Source organism: Sinohyriopsis cumingii, chromosome 13 (genome assembly GCF_028554795.1).
Source record: "Sinohyriopsis cumingii isolate HCF-2022 chromosome 13, ASM2855479v2, whole genome shotgun sequence".
Lineage (NCBI taxonomy): Eukaryota > Metazoa > Mollusca > Bivalvia > Unionida > Unionidae > Sinohyriopsis > Sinohyriopsis cumingii.
Window position 1 is genome coordinate 20,522,670 of NC_142973.1, and position 17,728 is coordinate 20,540,397.

At 37.2% G+C, this 17,728-nt stretch overlaps 1 protein-coding gene across 3 annotated transcripts in view; it reads right to left on the bottom strand.

Annotated features, from left to right (window-relative positions):
• Nucleotides 1–17,728, bottom strand: part of LOC149785023 (DNA polymerase delta catalytic subunit-like) — a 113,951-nt gene that overhangs the window by 56,069 nt on the left and 40,154 nt on the right. For all 3 annotated transcript variants that reach the window (XM_089978724.1, XM_089978725.1, XM_089978726.1), the window contains 6 exons: nucleotides 14,793–15,038; nucleotides 13,379–13,489; nucleotides 11,438–11,629; nucleotides 9,078–9,166; nucleotides 6,365–6,481; nucleotides 4,084–4,197 (listed from right to left, as the gene is read on the bottom strand). In XM_089978724.1, coding sequence (XP_089834850.1) covers nucleotides 4,084–4,197; nucleotides 6,365–6,481; nucleotides 9,078–9,166; nucleotides 11,438–11,629; nucleotides 13,379–13,489; nucleotides 14,793–15,038 — 869 coding nt within the window. The remainder of the gene's footprint in view (nucleotides 1–4,083; nucleotides 4,198–6,364; nucleotides 6,482–9,077; nucleotides 9,167–11,437; nucleotides 11,630–13,378; nucleotides 13,490–14,792; nucleotides 15,039–17,728) is intronic.

Here is a 17,728-nt window from a genome sequence, read left to right on the forward strand (position 1 = left end):
GAAAGGAGCTAACTTCATGCCCTCAGAGAGGAGAAGAAAGAAATAATTGTGGGATGGAGGATGAGTTAATGTGACAGAAGTCATTGAAAATGCACCACTTTCACTCATATGCCATCAAAGCGGAGGGCAGTCGAGATCCTCCCCATGTTTTAAGTGCCTAACACCTTGTTAAGCAGAGCATGCCTGATGGGTGTGAAGGAGGAGTTTCGTTGAATATGGAAGGAATAATGGCAACCATGGTTGTTTGAGAAGTATGGGAGTCAATACAGTTTCCAGAGCATGCTGATTGCCAAATATAGAGAAGATCATTGATCCTGGATATCTCATCAGAGAGGGTAGTCAGACCTTTTTTGCAAGCCCTTCCCCTCCATTTCTGGATTAGTATTGGTATTAGAACCACTGGAGGGAAGGCACATGCCGACATTCCCTCCCTGCAAATTGAAGGTGTTTAAACAACCCATACCTGTGTCTAGAAATGGAGACAAAGATGGGCAGTTTGTTGTTCCATCTTGTCATGAATAGGTCTAGCATCAGCTGGCCTCAGAAGGCACTGGCTTTATGGAAGATGAACGGATGGTGAGACTATTGTATGATGCAGTTGGCCTCTCCTTGATAACAAGTTGGCCAGGACATGTTGGACTTGCATCATCAGAACAGTCTCTCACTGGATGCATTCCACCCAAGTTTGGGAGGCATAAAACCAGCAAACTGATGTCTGTACCAATTGTGATTTCCAGTCGTGAGGCTTCCAAAGGTATTCCTACCATTGTAGCTTGGTTAGTTGGCTGCCAAACAGCATACACCGCTCCCTCGATAACTCGCGCCCGGATAACTCGCGATCCCACTTATAACGCGGTGTCTGTCTTGGCTCCCGATTTTTTCCAGAGAAAATGTATTTAAAATATCTTTAAAATATGCTGAACATGAAAAAATTACGATAAGAATTGATAAGTTAAACCTTGATACATTGCTCGTTTTATCATCGAAAATGGTGATTAATGCCCGTAAAAATATAATCCAAATTTTGAAATTTGCAAGTTCTAAATAAGAATTAATTTCAGCGATCTCGAAAACGCTTAATTACGCGTATTTGGATGCCAATTTTTGATCTGGGACGCAGAAAATCACTGAAGCGGGAGTCCTCTGTACGCATGTAATAGGTGCGCGTGAAAATTCAAAGATTTGCCGGTCCTGTTTTGGCCACGTGCTTTGTGGGAAAATGTGTTGATCAGTTTACTGTGCTGATATTTACAATGACAGAATTCAGTGACTGAAAGACTATTTGATGTACATACATGTTGCCATTTTATAAGAGTACATTAAAAAAAAAAGAACATGATGCAATAGCTAGGCGGCTAGTTCAAAGGCTTTGACTGGCGGCTGGGTGAGAAAATGTACTGATATTTAGTGGTTGAATTCAGAGGCAGAAAGACCCAGTTTTAAAATCCTAGCGAGACCTCTGTTTAAAGATATCATATATTATGCAAGTTTTTATGATAAATAGTTGTCAGTATACTGTATATAAACAGTCTGGTGAAATAGCGATCAATGAAAACTTCTGGTAAATGCTAACAGGTGGCAACAGAGAATGTAATAAACACCAATTAAACGTCTTCCTGTGTGAAAGTCACATTCCAATCCTTTAATTCCGTTTCAGTGTAAACATTATAATCACAACATATTCTGTTCACTGAAAACATGAAAAGAGTCAATTGACCATCACATCGAAACTCTTGAGTACTTCTGTGAGAACCTAATTACATGTACATGCCGGCTTTGTTTTGATCAACGACTTGGGGAAGTGTTTGTTGCATTAAAAAAAAATCAATTACAAGTGACCTCGGGTGCTGGATTGTGGGTCTTGGAGCTGCCTTTGACGTAAAGCAAAACAGTAACAGAGACAGCGACGATGATAGTGACTTCGAAGGTTTCAGTGAAACTGATGTCATTAATGCCGAGGCTGTTTGGAAGAAATTCGTACAGACTCATGGTCCTGAGATGGGCGTTTCTCTTGATGATATGGAGGAGTGGATTTGTGCTGACAATGATTGCCCCACAGCCGAATACATGTCAGATGAAACAATAATTAATTCTATAACGAACAAATTTGCAGCAGAAAATTCTAACTCAAGTAACACAAGTGTTGAAAGTGATGCAGACGCAGATGTTGCACCCCCCCCCCAAATGTTGACTACGTAATGCAGTTGAGAAATCTGAAGGATTTTGCTCGGCGGCAGAGAAACAAAGGAGTAACACACACAAAAAATTAACTGATTTTTTCAAAAAGTGAATTGATATTTGTCAAGCGTGGCATAAACGGCAAGTATTAACTTGTTCTAATTTACGTTGTTTTAAATTTGTAGACCAATTAAATATGTTAGTACTGATTAACCCTTGTTTTGTTTTGTTTTCCATTTTATTTCTATCGCATTCAAATCAATATATCTATCTATCGTTCGATCAACACTGTTCTCGAAAACAGACCATCTTTTGTATATAAAAAAACGTCTAATTTGGATCAAACAATAAAACTAGAATGTATCCAATTCAACATAAAAATTAGTGACGTAGTACACAATGTGTGAAGCGGTACACAATGTGTGAAGTGGTACACACGTTAAGCGAACGGAAACCACGTGGAATAATGTTTTCAATGATCGCCTCAATATACTGTAATTTATCCTGAAATTAATGTTGCCCTCTGACGAAATAATAAAGTACACCGTTATGAAGAGATATTTATTCACAGTTAATCTCAGCATGATTATAAAGTGAGTATTCAACAGCATAATCTGCCTCCCCCCCCCCTTATTTTCCTTTATGTCGTCAATCACTTTATTGGTTTTGGGCTTATTTTATAGGTCCCTCGATAACTCGCGCCTCACTTATAATGCAGTCAATGTTTCTGGACCCCGATGTGCGCGAGTTATCGAGGGAGTGGTGTATGGTGAATGATGTTATTTTCAGGCAATGTCATAAGGTAATCTAAACATCCCGCATCAAAGTTCATGCACAGGCATGGATATGGACTGATGCTCTGTAGGCCTTCAAACTGGATCAAAATGGTTCCAGTTTCATCCAACTTGCTCACTGAAATTCTAGCTGACAGAGCTTGCTGTAGTGTGCAAATCATATGTGATTCCAATACAGCTTTACTGGTATGGCTTTGACTGGATCTTAAATGATCACCATGTTAGGTATAGTCAGGGTGGTGGAGACTGCAGTTCAATGTCCCCAAAACTGCAAACAATTCCAAATTTTCCGATAAATACTTAGTACATTGTGTTCTGAAGATTTACAGCATGACCTTTTTCATGGTGTGTCAACTGCCTTTTCAAGACATTGAAACAAACATTTCTTTCCATACTGCCCACATATTATATGGATTTGAGGACGAATATTTTGTGCAGGCCAGGCACGTTTCATATTTTCCTTTATGATTTTAAAAGATTTTCTCTAAAATGAAAGAGAGAAGAAAAAAAACAAGTTCATACAATCAGTAAGCAAACTGTTCAAATAGGCAAACACATCATACAGAGACAACCTAAAAAGGGCATAATACATCGAAATTTATAAGCCAGTGACATGAAACCAAGTGATATCACTTGGAAAATAACTGGTTGTTGTTGTTGTTGTTGTGGGGTTTAACGGCATTTTTCAGCACATAAAAGGCTATGCATGGCGGCCAGTATTAATGGTGGAGGAAGAACCCAGGAAGAACCACCAACCCACAAGAAGGAAAATAACTGGTAAAAAACTGTATAAATATTAATAAATTCAACCGGAAAACAAAGGTATATGAACCTTTCAACTTGCTATACCACTGAAAATGAATCTGGATGGTCATAATTAAACACAAACTGTAATAGATTCTTCATAGGCATTGTTCACAGTTGCAAGTGAATGTTTAAACTGGTTACATCCTGGAGTTACTTCCCTTCATCTATATGATATATAGATGGAATGATGATTTTTGGTGTTTTAGGGATGATTGGATTCAGAGGTAGCAGAGGGAAATTTCCTAATGTTATTGTGATTGGGTAATGTATTTGAGAGAGAGAAAAAACGACTTTGCACACTTACTTCTTCCTTGCCGTCAAAAGGTGTTCTAAAATTTCTGGCAACAGACCTTTCCGCTGAGAAGCCTTGACAAAATAGTTTCCTGAGGGTGTTTTAATATACTGATCTGGTGTAAGTCTGAAAAAAGTGATATTTAAATCAATATGTGTTAAAGGTAGATTGAGAAAAACTAAATGAAGTGCATTAACTTGTATAACTTTTCAAACTTGTACGACAGCTAGTCAATATTTCTAACTTTAAAATTAAAGACAAAGATTATGCAATGAATGGAACAATATAGCCAGTCATAACTGATACAGAAATATTCAAATTTCAATATATATTGACTCATATACCGTATCATTTTTGTTGGGCTCAATTTTCATGGTTTTGTATTTTAAATACTTACACCGTGTTTTCGACAACGTGAATAACATCAGTTATAGCCAACACAGTCAACAACACTAAACAATACTTCCATCTCTATGATCACGAATAAAACACCTGTCAAGATTAACCACTTCTGCCATATTTTTGTTTGAGTACTCAACATCAAAGGAAGCCAACGCAGCCAACAACACTAGGCCAATCAGTTATTAAAGAAGAATTAAAGTCGCTCTTCCATGAGTGGTATGCTAATGAGGTCATGGATGCCATTATGGAAAAAGATGTTACTGGTGACGATCAGTGCATATTACAAGCAAACCTTGCAACCCCATTAATCAAGCCAATTCACGCTGAATGGATAATTGCAGCTCACGCGACAATGAGTTAAAGATGAGACCTAATTATCAGTGATTCTGAGAAAGCTGGACTTGTTTAATTCAGTAATTTAGGGATTATTTACCTGTGAAGCATTTGTGAGTACCATGAGACTTGATTGACACAATGTTGATACAGTGGCTTTGTCCAAAAATATGTGAAGTGTGAGCTTTAATACTCTGCTGCAATTAGTGTATATACAAAGTGTTTCATTAATAATAGTGTTTCAAGAAATAGTTATAGTATTTTACAGGATTGTTGTTCTTTTGGATTAAAAATGCATGGATAAAATGAAATGTGCTTTCGGAAGAATTTAAATGTTTCAACAACAGTTGTACTCAAATGAAGGATCGATTTGAATAAGTATTAAATTTTCATATGCTGTTATTTTGTGTTATTTTTTTCTTTCATTTTCAGTATTACTATTGTTTGAATACCTTATGCTTTTGCTCCATTTTCACTCTATCCTTACTTACCTCACATACAAATTTAAGGCAGTGAGTGTAAAATTACAGCTATCAGATACCTTATCGAGCGTGTGCACTGAAACAATATATAATGATTTATAGTTCTTGTTTCAAAAGGTTAAAATAAAAAATAAAACAAACACATGTAAAAGCTAATATTTAATTACCAGATTACAGTATTGAAATTGATTTATCAAATACTAGTAATGTCTATGAATAAAACACTGTAAGAATACGGGGGTGGGGGGTATCATCCTATGTGGCTCATTTATCATTGGGGATTTGAATTTGTGGTTCACGGCAACAATGAAAACCATGAATATTGGTCCCCCACGAAAACTGATGATACTACAGTAGAACCAATTCTGCATACATTACAGAAAAAAAAGAATGAAAACTAGAAACACAGTGGATCACTGGAACCACCTTCAGACTCCTATGTTTTCAGCATTTCTCATGCACAAACGAAATCTCACTATCCTTAAGCTGTTGAATCAGATGATGCCAAACAAAAGTCATCAAATCAGATGACAAAAGCCACTGAATTGGATGAGGCCTAAAAAAGCAGTTGAATCAAATAACACCTAACTGAAGTCATCAAATCAAATGATGCCTAACAAAAGCCATGGAATCAGATTAGGCCTAACAAAAGCCATGGAATCAGATTAGGCCTAACAAAAGCCATGGAATCAGATTATGCCTAACAAAAGCCATGGAATCAGATTATGCCTAACAAAAGCCATGGAATCAGATGATGCCTAACAAAAGCCATGGAATCAGATTAGGCCTAACAAAAGCCATGGAATCAGATTAGACCTAACAAAAGCCACTGAATCAGATGATGCCTAACAAAAGCCATGGAATCAGATTACGCCTAACAGAAGCCATTGAATCAGATGACACTTAACAAAAGCTGTCAAATCTGATGACTAACAAAAACCGTCAAATCAAATGATGCCTAACAAAAGCCATCAAATCAAATGATGCCTAATCAAAGTCGTCAAATCAAATGAGGCCTAACAAAAGCTGACAAATCAACAAATGATGTATAACAAAAGTTAGAGCAGAATACTAACCCTTCTTTCTGGATGACGCTGGTGTTCAGAAGTGTGGTGTAACACAAGTTATGTGCCATCATGATGGATGGATACAGGGATGCGAAATCCAGAGTAGCTATGGGAACATCATAGTAACTGAAACAAAAGAAACTCATTCAGATATTCCCCTTTAAGGGAAAGTTTCCTTTTCTTGATAGAAACTACTATAAACTAAGTTTCTGGCATCTTCCTGGTATCTATCAAGTTCAAAGCATTTAATTTTATGGTACATTCACTGCTTATTCTAATTTGATGCATTATAAGTAATGAGTAAAGGAATGTGCAGAGATTTGATTTTGTACATGCAACCCACTCAATCTGCAAAACCAAAAACATCAACAAAATAGGTCAACACCATGTAAATCCTGAAAAAATGAATTTAAAAAGATGAGTTTCAATACATCTAACTAGCGGTGTGACAACTTTTACTGTCTCAAAGCCTGGTATGATCTAAGATAAAATACATAGCAGCCATATAGAAATACTTATTTCCATTGGTCATCAATTAGTTCTAGCTAAATAAAGCATTGTTAAATGCTATTATTTAATAAAAATGATACAATTAATGGAATTTGCTGTTTTAAACAAATCTATAACCAACATATCACTGGTTAATGCATCCAAATGTAATACATATCTACAATATCTACTTTTGATGTAAAGCTAATTTCTACAAACATCGCAGTTATAAAAAAAAGAACTAAATGCAACAAATTATGCAAAATGATAGAAAACCCTAACTATCATAGTTCCATTTAGTAGACAATCAATCTGTTCATCTTGGTTTACTTACAATCATGCGAGATTCCATGTAGTAAGTAATCAGAGAGACAACAATCTGTCAATCCTGGTTTACTTACAATAACATGAGATTCCATTTAGTAAGTAATCAGAGAGATATCAATCTTCTGTCAATCCTGGTTAGTAAATTATCTGAGACACAACAATCTGTCCATCCTGGTTTACTTACAATCACACGAGATTCCATGTAGTAAATAATTTAAGGATATCAATCTGTCCATCCTGGTTTACTTACAATCACACGAGATTCCATTTAGTAAATAATCTAAGAGATATCAATCTGTCCGTTCTGGTTAACTTACAATCACACAGGAATCTAATGTAAAGAATAATATTCTATACATACATGATATACATACACGAAAAGCATCACTCTAAGGATAAGGACAGTTAACAAGCCAGGTTAAAATATTCTGTTATACTTGGATGAGTATGATGTATATGCTTGACTAGCAAATGTAGCGTTCAATTTTCAGCTACATATACCCACATCTTCCCCCACTCTGCAACATATTGCTGGGAAAGAATTCTCAAAAAACAATGAACATTAATTGAAAACGAATATAATATTGATGAAAATCACATGACCTGAAGTCAAATGCAATGTAATCACAAAAAAGTCTTACCTGCTTCAATTGGCATTATTGAAATGACAAGTGGTGTTAGATCTGCCATCAAACATGGGAATGCTTAACCCTAGTATTGGTGACAATTAAAATAGTGAAACCAGCAAAATGCAATTATAATACATAAAAAATAAGTGGAGTGTGAACTCAAATTAATAAAATTAAAACGACTGTTAAGCAACACAATAACAGAAGATAAAACTGGCATGTGACCCCCTTCCACAAGTCTCAAATTAAGCATAATGCATTTGTGAATTTATCATTAACTAGATGTTCACCCAAAAAGAAATCAAGATTGAAACATGTCACTAGCAAGACTGGAGATAAAAGGGGAGATGATACCCAAGCCCAATTGTCCAGAAAAACAAAATAACTGAATTAGACCAATTATGGATTACCCAATAAGTGAAGTGAAAGAACTGCTGATACATAAACATCAAGGGAGATAACCAAATGACCAAACATGTAAGGGACAAGGGGAAAAACTATTAAAGATTGTGGAAAGCCATATTTAGATGCCAAATGCACATTCTTGAAACAAGAAAATGAAATATTTATGATGAGCATTTCTGACTTGAACTGATCTAAACAGCTGTAAAAAGATGATGGCTACAGTGCATGGGCCAATGGCTAGGGAAAAGGGTCTGTGTTCTTATGGTTCTGAACTTTCCATCTTGTGTTTGGTTTGAATTTGTGGGGTGTGATGCCATTTTGCAGCAAATTAGTGGCTATACATGCCGGCCAGTATATTTTTGGCAGAGGAAGACATGGGTATATTTTTGGCAGAGGAAGACATGGGAAGACTACAGGAAGAACCACCATCCAATAAAAAGCTACTGGCAAGTTTACCCCCATACCCATGTAGCTGGGCCGCAACTCAAACTTGCATGAATGGAGATGAGATGTGTGAGTGAGCAGTAAAAGTGAGCACTTAGACCATTCGGCCACCCAGGACCACTCCATGTCTTGGGAGGAAAGAATTTTTATTATATGGATGAGGATAATTTATCTCCTAGAAATTAAGTTAAGCAATAGCAACAGGTAAGTATCACAGATGTTTAAAAAAAACTTTTCATTCCTAAAATGATGGATGAACAAGCAGGGTTTCTTTTTTTAAACCCCATAATTGTATAACTATGACTCTACTAATTTTATTGGAAGAGAAACTAGCCAATCAAAGAAATGTAATTTGCACTTAAAATAAAGACTTCTGAAATACCCAGTATTCAAGGTGGTATACATGGAGCTTGTTTACAACTACATACCCCTTGACTGGTTCAATGACAGTGGCACCTTCATATTCATCCCCAGGGTCCACCTTGTGACTGGGAATCACGAGATCCTGTTCTTTGGCCTAGTTAAGAAAAGAAAATGTTCCATATTCTGACCTTCTATTCATCTTCCATTAGGAAAATGGCAAACACCAAAAGTAAATTTCTACCTCCAAAGCATTTATGATAAAACTAAATTTACAACAATGTAAACACCAATGCTTATTGGGAGATTTAGACAAGAGTACTCCACAAATGGCATATGATACCCACAAACATAGCTGACTTTATCTATATTCTGCAGTTTACAGATAACTGTTCCCAACATCTAGGTGAATCTTAACTCATTTGGGATTTGCTACTCACCTATGCTGAAAAGCAATGGACAAATCTATTTGTAGTGACAAGTGACCTTGATCCTGGAACTACTGACCTCAAATCAACAGGGTTATTTCTTGGGCCACCACATACACCAAATTGTGTTGCAATCTGTTCACTAGAACTTAGGTTGAAGTGCAGAGGCAAAATATTTTTTGTAGCAACAGTGACCTTGACTTTGGAGTTCATTCTTTGGCTAGAGCCAACACATTTACCAAGCTGTGATGCAATTGGTTCACTAGAACTGAAAAATGCATAGGCAAAATCTATTTTGAGCAACAGTGACCCTGTCCTTGCTAATGATCTCCAAATTAACAATACTTTCTTGGTCTATGGGGTACATATGGACCAAGCTGTGTTTCTTGAACTGAAGTTTTCAGCTAGAAATGAAGTGTAGAGGCAAAATCTATGGACACAGGGTTCCACAGAATACGTGTTAATGTTTTTCTTCAACTATATGTCCATCCATTATCTGTACCTTTATCCCCCCCCCCCGCATAACTCATTCAATATGTCTGTCAGTCCATCCAACCGAAAATCAAATACACTTTCATTTCTGCAGTAGAAAATTGTTCAAGTTAAGACTTCAATACATATCTGATTTATTGTTAAGAAGTGCTTTTTGCCTTTATGAAAAATTTTAAAAATTATGTCCATCCATTTATTTTCACACTTTCCTGTCCAGAGCATATAACTTCCTGCATAGGAATTTTTCAAACAAATCCTTATGTTTACTTGTCACTTATGTATTCAGGCTAGAGATGGAAACATTTGCTACATGTACTGAGGCCCCTTCCAGCTTTTTATTATCCACTAATTTACAATGATCAAAGAGCTTCACTGGAATGCTGCAAATGATGTAGAAAATAAGTGACTTTCAAAACATAGTTTAACACAGGCTTTAACACTGCTGATGCTGCATCTGTCACTGGCCTAAAAAGTGACTATACCTTACCTGTCACTGGCCTGAAAGGTGACTATACCTTACCTGTCACTGGCCTGAAAAGTGACTATACCTCACCTGTCAATGGCCTGAAAAGTGACTAAACCTCACCTGTCAATGGCCTGAACAGTGACTATACCTTAAAGTGATTAAGCAGCTGATACAAAAATATTGAAATTTTAGAGCTGAAAATCTGCAAGAAGCACATCTGGTTGTTGTTCTAGGGTTTAACGCCATTTTTCAGCACAATATAGGTTATACATGGCGACCAGTATAACTGGTGGAGGAAGAACCCTGGAAAACCCAGGGAAGAACCACCGACCCACGAGAAGCTACTGGCAGGCTTTCCCACGTACCCACCCTAGCCGAGCCTGAGACTCGAACCAACGCAGACAGAGGTGAGAAGGCAGTGATCCGGAACAGTGAGCGCTTTAGACCACTCGGCCACTCGGGGCCCCGAAGCACATCTGGAACATTAGTCTAATATGTATGGCAACTTTCAGCTATATCTTTAAATGTTTTGGAGTTATGCTCTGAAAACAATTAAATGTTAACCAATGTACTGTATATACTAACTCATAAGTAGGGTCAAACTATAAACAACAAAGATAATGATCTGCTGAAGCACAATTTGCCTGCAGATTTGGGTCTATGCTGTCTGTTCTACTGATTATTTCTAACAAACTGCACAGACCCAGATCTGCTAGTGCATAATGCAATGGCAGATATAGGTCTGTGAAGTTTGAAGTTGGACTCATCTTATAAGGGAGTATATTTGGTACAGGCTTTCAGATAAAATCTGTTTCTAGATACCTCACCCAAAGAATAAAAAAGCCTTTAAAGACCTAAATAAAGGTTTTATACACTGTTTAACATGCAAATCATATTACAATGTTTGCCGTTAAATAATCTGAGCAGAAAACTTCAACAATAAAAGGTTAACATTACCAGTACCCATCAGGATAGTGATGCATTTATGAATGTAAAGATCTTGATATATGCTATAATTATCAGGACAGAAAAGGTTACCTACCTTCCTGAGAAGTTGTGAGACAACCTTTATCTGTTGTCCACGAGAAAGGAGATAAGTGAGTGGGACACCTGTAACCCTTGCCATCTCCATATAGTTAATTACACACATCAATTTATCCAGCAATCGCAGGGGCAAGATTGCATCCTTCATGCAGTACACAGCCAGCCGCCTCCGAGTCTGGTCATTACCATTCTACAAGCATAAGAAATACATTTTTAAGCATTAAAAAAAGGGTTCAACAGAAGAATCCTGTCTTATGCCAATGCATTGCATTAAGGTGTCACAGCTTAAGCAGGTGGGACAGAAATCCTAACTTATAAATGACAAACAAAAGAAAATTAAGGACTCACAGCTGTGTTGGAAGTAATGTGCAATGAGCATCTCGAGCCACATGCCTTTGCTTGTGGGCTATGGGGTGACCTGTTGACCCTAAGTACACAAGTTTCTATGCATGAGAAAATATAAACAATAAATCATTTGGTATTATTACTGTATTATTACATTTAATCAATGGATCATATGAAATGGACAATAAATAATATCTTTTATACGGTTTACTTTTAGCTTTCATCATTTCTAATTTGGCAAACGTTCTATGGTAAGCAACAGTACCATATTGTGCAGTACAATATGCCTACTGGGTGCAGTTCTAACGAAGTGTGTAGTGACATCAGGGAATTTCTAACTCATGACTTGGAAATTTATATTTTCTGTCTCACTGAAAATATGGCCATTGTTCCAATCATTGGTGCAATGATAAGCTACATGGAAATCTTTTTGTGGCATAGCATGCGGACTGATGAATGAACCACTATGGTTGCAAAGTTCAGGAGTTTTCATTCGCAATCACATAATTGTTTGATTCAACTGGGGTGGATTGTGGTTGTTCTACAAAGTTAGAGGAAACCAGTTTTACATAACACATTTCTGGTTTTTGTGTGCTTTGCAGCTGCACTTGAGAGAGTTTGGTTTTGTGTGACTAGCAATGTGTATTTTGCCTGTATGTCTGAAGCTCTATCAAATAGCTTGAAAAGTGCATGTATGTGTGTGTGCATTTACACCTGCATGCATGCGTGCATGTATGTGTCAAAATATTATTTATTTTTCTTATATATCTGTTGTTCTTTTGTTGGTGGATTTTATAACAACTCCATCAGGAACAGGAGAAAACAAGGGTTTCTTTGTAATAGTAGCCATGACGGAGACAACAGGTCTAAGATAACCAGACTGAGGTAGGACAAGTAAGGCTAACGTCACAGGTAGAAAAGCTGAGTGAAATATTTCTGAGAAAAAAAGTTTTGTCAAGCCTAACATTCAATTTAGCTAAGTAATAAGCTATAATACTGACGTTAATCTAGGGTGTTGACCGACACATAAAGATGGACATGCAGACATTAATCTAGGGTGTGGATGGAAACATGAATAGACACAGAAACATGGACATACACAAAAACATGAATAGACACAGAAACACAGACATACACAGACACAAAACTGATCACCATGTCAAGCTTCTATCAAAGTAGACCACACAAATATTCCCTATCTCAACCAAATACCGATCTAAAGCAATTCACGTGTTATTCTGCGACTTGCAACCAATTGTCTGAAAATGGAATCTTGTCATTATTTAATCATTCACCTCTAAAATAAATTACACGTTTTTAATGAAAGATGGGTGCCAGTCATTCCCAAATGCTGCTTATATTTTATACATTTTGTACTGACCTGATCACTGTCTGTTATACACTTTCTGAAGAAAATTTAAATTCTTTTCAAGGTCACAATTACTGAAGGCTCTTGTTAGTCATGATTGCTCTTGTTGAAATAAACAATATTTTAAGAAAACTGAACTTATCTCCTATTATGAAACAGATGCATTAATTAGATTTGCTCCCACTGTAAAACATGCAATGATTAGATCTCTCATTGAGTGAACACCTGTAGATCAGTGATGATGGAATGTTGGACATCTTCCTTCTGTTCCTGGAGGAAATGGTACGAGACAGCATTCAGGGTATAGGATCTAAGCTTGTAGTCCCGAAATAGAATCTGAAATCAAACAGATGGTATATTACTTACCATCTATGTTAGTGTTTAATTTTAATCCAAACTGCAAACAACATCAGACCCTGATCTGTCATTGTATGATGTGTCAGGGTTTATGTTCTCTGTTGACTGTCATTGTATGATGTGTCAGGGTTTATGTTCTCTGCTGACTGTCACTGTATGATGGGTCAGGGTTTATGTTCTCTGCTGTCATTGTATGATGTGTCAGGGTTTATGTTCTCTGCTGACTATCACTGTATGATGTGTCAGGGTTTATGTTCTCTGCTGACCGTCATTGTATGATGTGTCAGGGTCTGTTCTCTGTTGACTGTCATTGTATGATGTGTCAGGGTTTATGTTCTCTGCTGACTGTCATTGTATGATGTGTCAGGGTTTATGTTCTCTGCTGACTGTCATTGTATGATGTGTCAGGGTCTGTTCTCTGTTGACTGTCATTGTATGATGTGTCAGGGTTTATGTTCTCTGCTGACTGTCATTGTATGATGTGTCAGGGTTTATGTTCTCTGCTGACTGTCATTGTATGATGTGTCAGGGTCTGTTCTCTGTTGACTGTCATTGTATGATGTGTCAGGGTTTATGTTCTCTGCTGACTGTCATTGTAAGATGTGTTAGGGTCTGTTCTCTGTTGACTGTCATTGTATGATGTGTCAGGGTTTTATGTTCTCTGTTGACTGATTACTCCTAACCAACTCAATAGACCCATATCTGCTGATGCATTATGTGATGGCAGATCAAAATCTGTCCAGTTTGCAGTCAGACTTACAAGCAAGTATCCGAGCAATAAGATTCTGCAACCAGCAATTACTGATTTGACTGCAAGCTACTGAAAACTGATTATGTAATAAGACATTAACTTCCTGTGTAGGATGTTACTAATTGTCCCCCCATGATTTGTTTGAGATGGCCGTCATTGTCCTGGGTCAACAGCTTTCTTTCAGTGACCACAAACTTTCTGTCACACTGAACCCTCTGCCTAAAAAACCCCCAGTTAACTTAGTCTCTTATGCATGCACATGAGAATTATGAATCCAAAACTGAGCAGAACTGTTTGAAAGATCTGAATAAGTTAATTTGTTTCTGCACAAGAATAACAATGTGATTTAGGAACACACACAAAAACGCAAACACAAAATTCCAAGTTAAAGTAATGGCCAATTAAAATCAAACAATAATATCTCATCTTAATAATATTTTTAATGATATTTGAAAGCTAAAATTATCTTAGTCACTATGAATACATATTGGCTCTCAAAATAAATTTCAAAAAGAAAACTGAAATAATTACCTGAAGAAGATCAAATTGTACTCTCCCTTCCATATTAATCACTTTATTCTCACGTTTGCCCATCTGTCGACTCTGAAAAGTTTGTTCTTTCAACACAGATACTGTGTCTATTATTCGTCCAAGATAAACAAAGTTCTTGACTTTTAGATGTTTGGCACGATTTAGAAGGTACGGCAAATCAAAGTTCTGAATATTGTAACCTGTGATGATATCTGGATCCACCTCACAAATAAAAGCTGCCCACTTCTGGAATGAAAAAAATTATTTTTTGTTAAAATGATTATGCAACAATGACGAACAGAACCATAGCAATTTAGTGACTGGCAAATTTAAATATAATTTTTCACAATAGCTTTAATATTTGTTGCTGCTGTTTTGGGTTTTTCAGAAAATGATAGGCTATACATGGCTGCCAGTCTATTTGTTGGAGGAAGCACCCAGGAAAACCACAGTAAGAAACACTGACCCAAGGAAAGCTACTTGCAGGCTTTTTCACATACCCACATTGGCTGAGCCCCGAGACTTGAAACCTCGTGGACAGGTGAGATAGGCAGTGACTGGTAGAAGTGCTTTAGACCACAGTCTGTGTTTCACTGTTTTGGTAACTGCAGATCTCAGCAAATTTTTTATTTTTCAAATTTTACTTTTATTTTTGTGTTGATCAATACAAAGAGGTGTTCCACAAAACCAGATCTCTCACCTACTTATGCAAAAGTGTTAAAATACAGAAACCCCAATCTGACCAAGAAAGTATCCTGTTAATTTGGAGATCAGTAACAAGGACAGGGTCACTGTTGCTCAAAATAGATTTTGCCTATGCATTTTTCAGTAAACCGATTGCATCACAACTCAAAACTTTAGTGTTCTTGAAAACAATGTCGTTGCAGGATATGTATTATGTACTAAAAGTCTCAATGTTCTCTGACAGGTGAAATATTAATCTATAATCTTCTGTAGTGAACAGTAAAACATAAATGTGGAGGACAGATTATGATTCTATAAACAAATTATCAGAAGCAAATTATAGTTCTGAAAGGGGGAAGAACTAATCCGAATTATGTAATACTACCCAATATTATTGCATCGCTATCTTTTCCTGGCACTAGTTCCCAGTCCAATGACAATATTCACTCCACCAATTAGAAATTGGAGGTCTAGAAAATAATAATTGGAATATCATCCTTCTTTGACCTACACCAAGATTAAAGGATATCTGAGAGAGAAGGGGACTGGGCAATAACAGTAGATTAAATATTGCATGATTTAACATATTACCTGTGATTATTTGACAGTGCAGCAGGAAGATGATGGCCTAAGATAAGCTGTAAAGTGGCTGCCATTGTCGTAAATAGAAATGTTCTACTGCCAACTGGGGAATGGCTTGACAACTTGTTGGGGTGACACAGATGGAACCAATGCATAAATTCTTTCACTCTGGTGTGAAAATTATTAAGGGTAAAATGACAAGAAAGTGGAGTGAGATGGCCAGAAGGCAGCTCTCATGACATCATCCAAAGTGTTATTACTCAAAGGCCCAAGATGCACCATTAGCCCTCACCAAGTGGGCTTAGATTTTCAGAAAATATAGATATCACTTGGTAAATGATAAGCTCTTTTAATTGTCTGAATAATCCAACTCAAGATGGTGGCTGCAAAAATACAACAACAAAAATTCCTTGAAAAGAGCTGTTTGGGCCCCTTTTGGCCTCTACACAATTTCCATGGCAGCTAATCACCATTGCTGAGGGCACAACAACAGGTCCATCTTAGGCTGTGTCCTTGACAGCTTCTCCAAATTCAGACAGATCTAAGGGAAGTAGGTTGTAAACTTCATTTACTGCATTATCAAAATCCACACCTCTTCTCTTCTGTCACCTGACCTGTTTCATGGGACAAAAGAGGTGAACCCAACTGATGAAAAGGACCCTGTGTAATGGGGTCTTTTGGGAACTCATCTGTGTCCACAAACAGCACAAGCATTTGGTGTTCAGTGACTGGTGTTCTATGATTGGTGACTGAAGACCAAAACCGAAAATTGGCACCTGGTGATCAGCACCCAGTGTCCAACACCTACTTTCTGGTGCCTGATACGTTCTATGACTGTCAGTGGACATGTTCCCCAGTGACCTATGCCTGATGACTAGTGACAGAGCTCAAATACGGTCACCAGACATATTACCCAGTAACCCATTGCCTGCTGGTCATCAGGCAATGACTCGTCAGATGATGTAGACCTTATTGAGGGAGTCTTTGCTAAGGGGCCTCAAATAAGAGATCTCCTTGATGTAATTCCAGGTCTACTTGAATAAGATCAGGAGTTAGAAGCAGGACCCTACTTCCAAGTCCCAAACCTTTTCAGGGCACATACAACATACGTGGCAGCATGCACGCTAAACAAGTGTTGTGCGTGTCACATGCTACATTTTTATGCCCACATTTACTGACACAGCATTAATGAAAGCTGAAAGGAATATAAGAAATAAAACAACCAAATAAGAACTGGATAGGAATTGTTTACTGTGACACCAGACGCAGCTACAGGCATGAACAAGCATCACCACTCAACTAGCAATGTACTCAAAACCTTCAAACTCGGTTAAAAGGGACTGGAGAGAAAATAACAACACAAAATGGATACAACTTACAACAGAATTTCCAAAAGATTATTCAAATGATGAAGTGCAGAGTACCCCAGAGAATGTGGAAAAAAGTACAAGGAAAAGAAGGGTGATAGTCCAGTTACTGGAAGTCCACTTAGGTATTAGCAAAAACTTGTGTTGTATTTTTTTTTCTGGATCAACAACTACTAACTGGAGGAAGGAATAATGTCCTTGAGCTATAGCAACCCAATAATTGCAGCTAATATATAAATCCTTTTAAACAAGAGTCCCTTGAAGTGACTAACATTCTATTCTCTGATATTCTTGATTGATAAT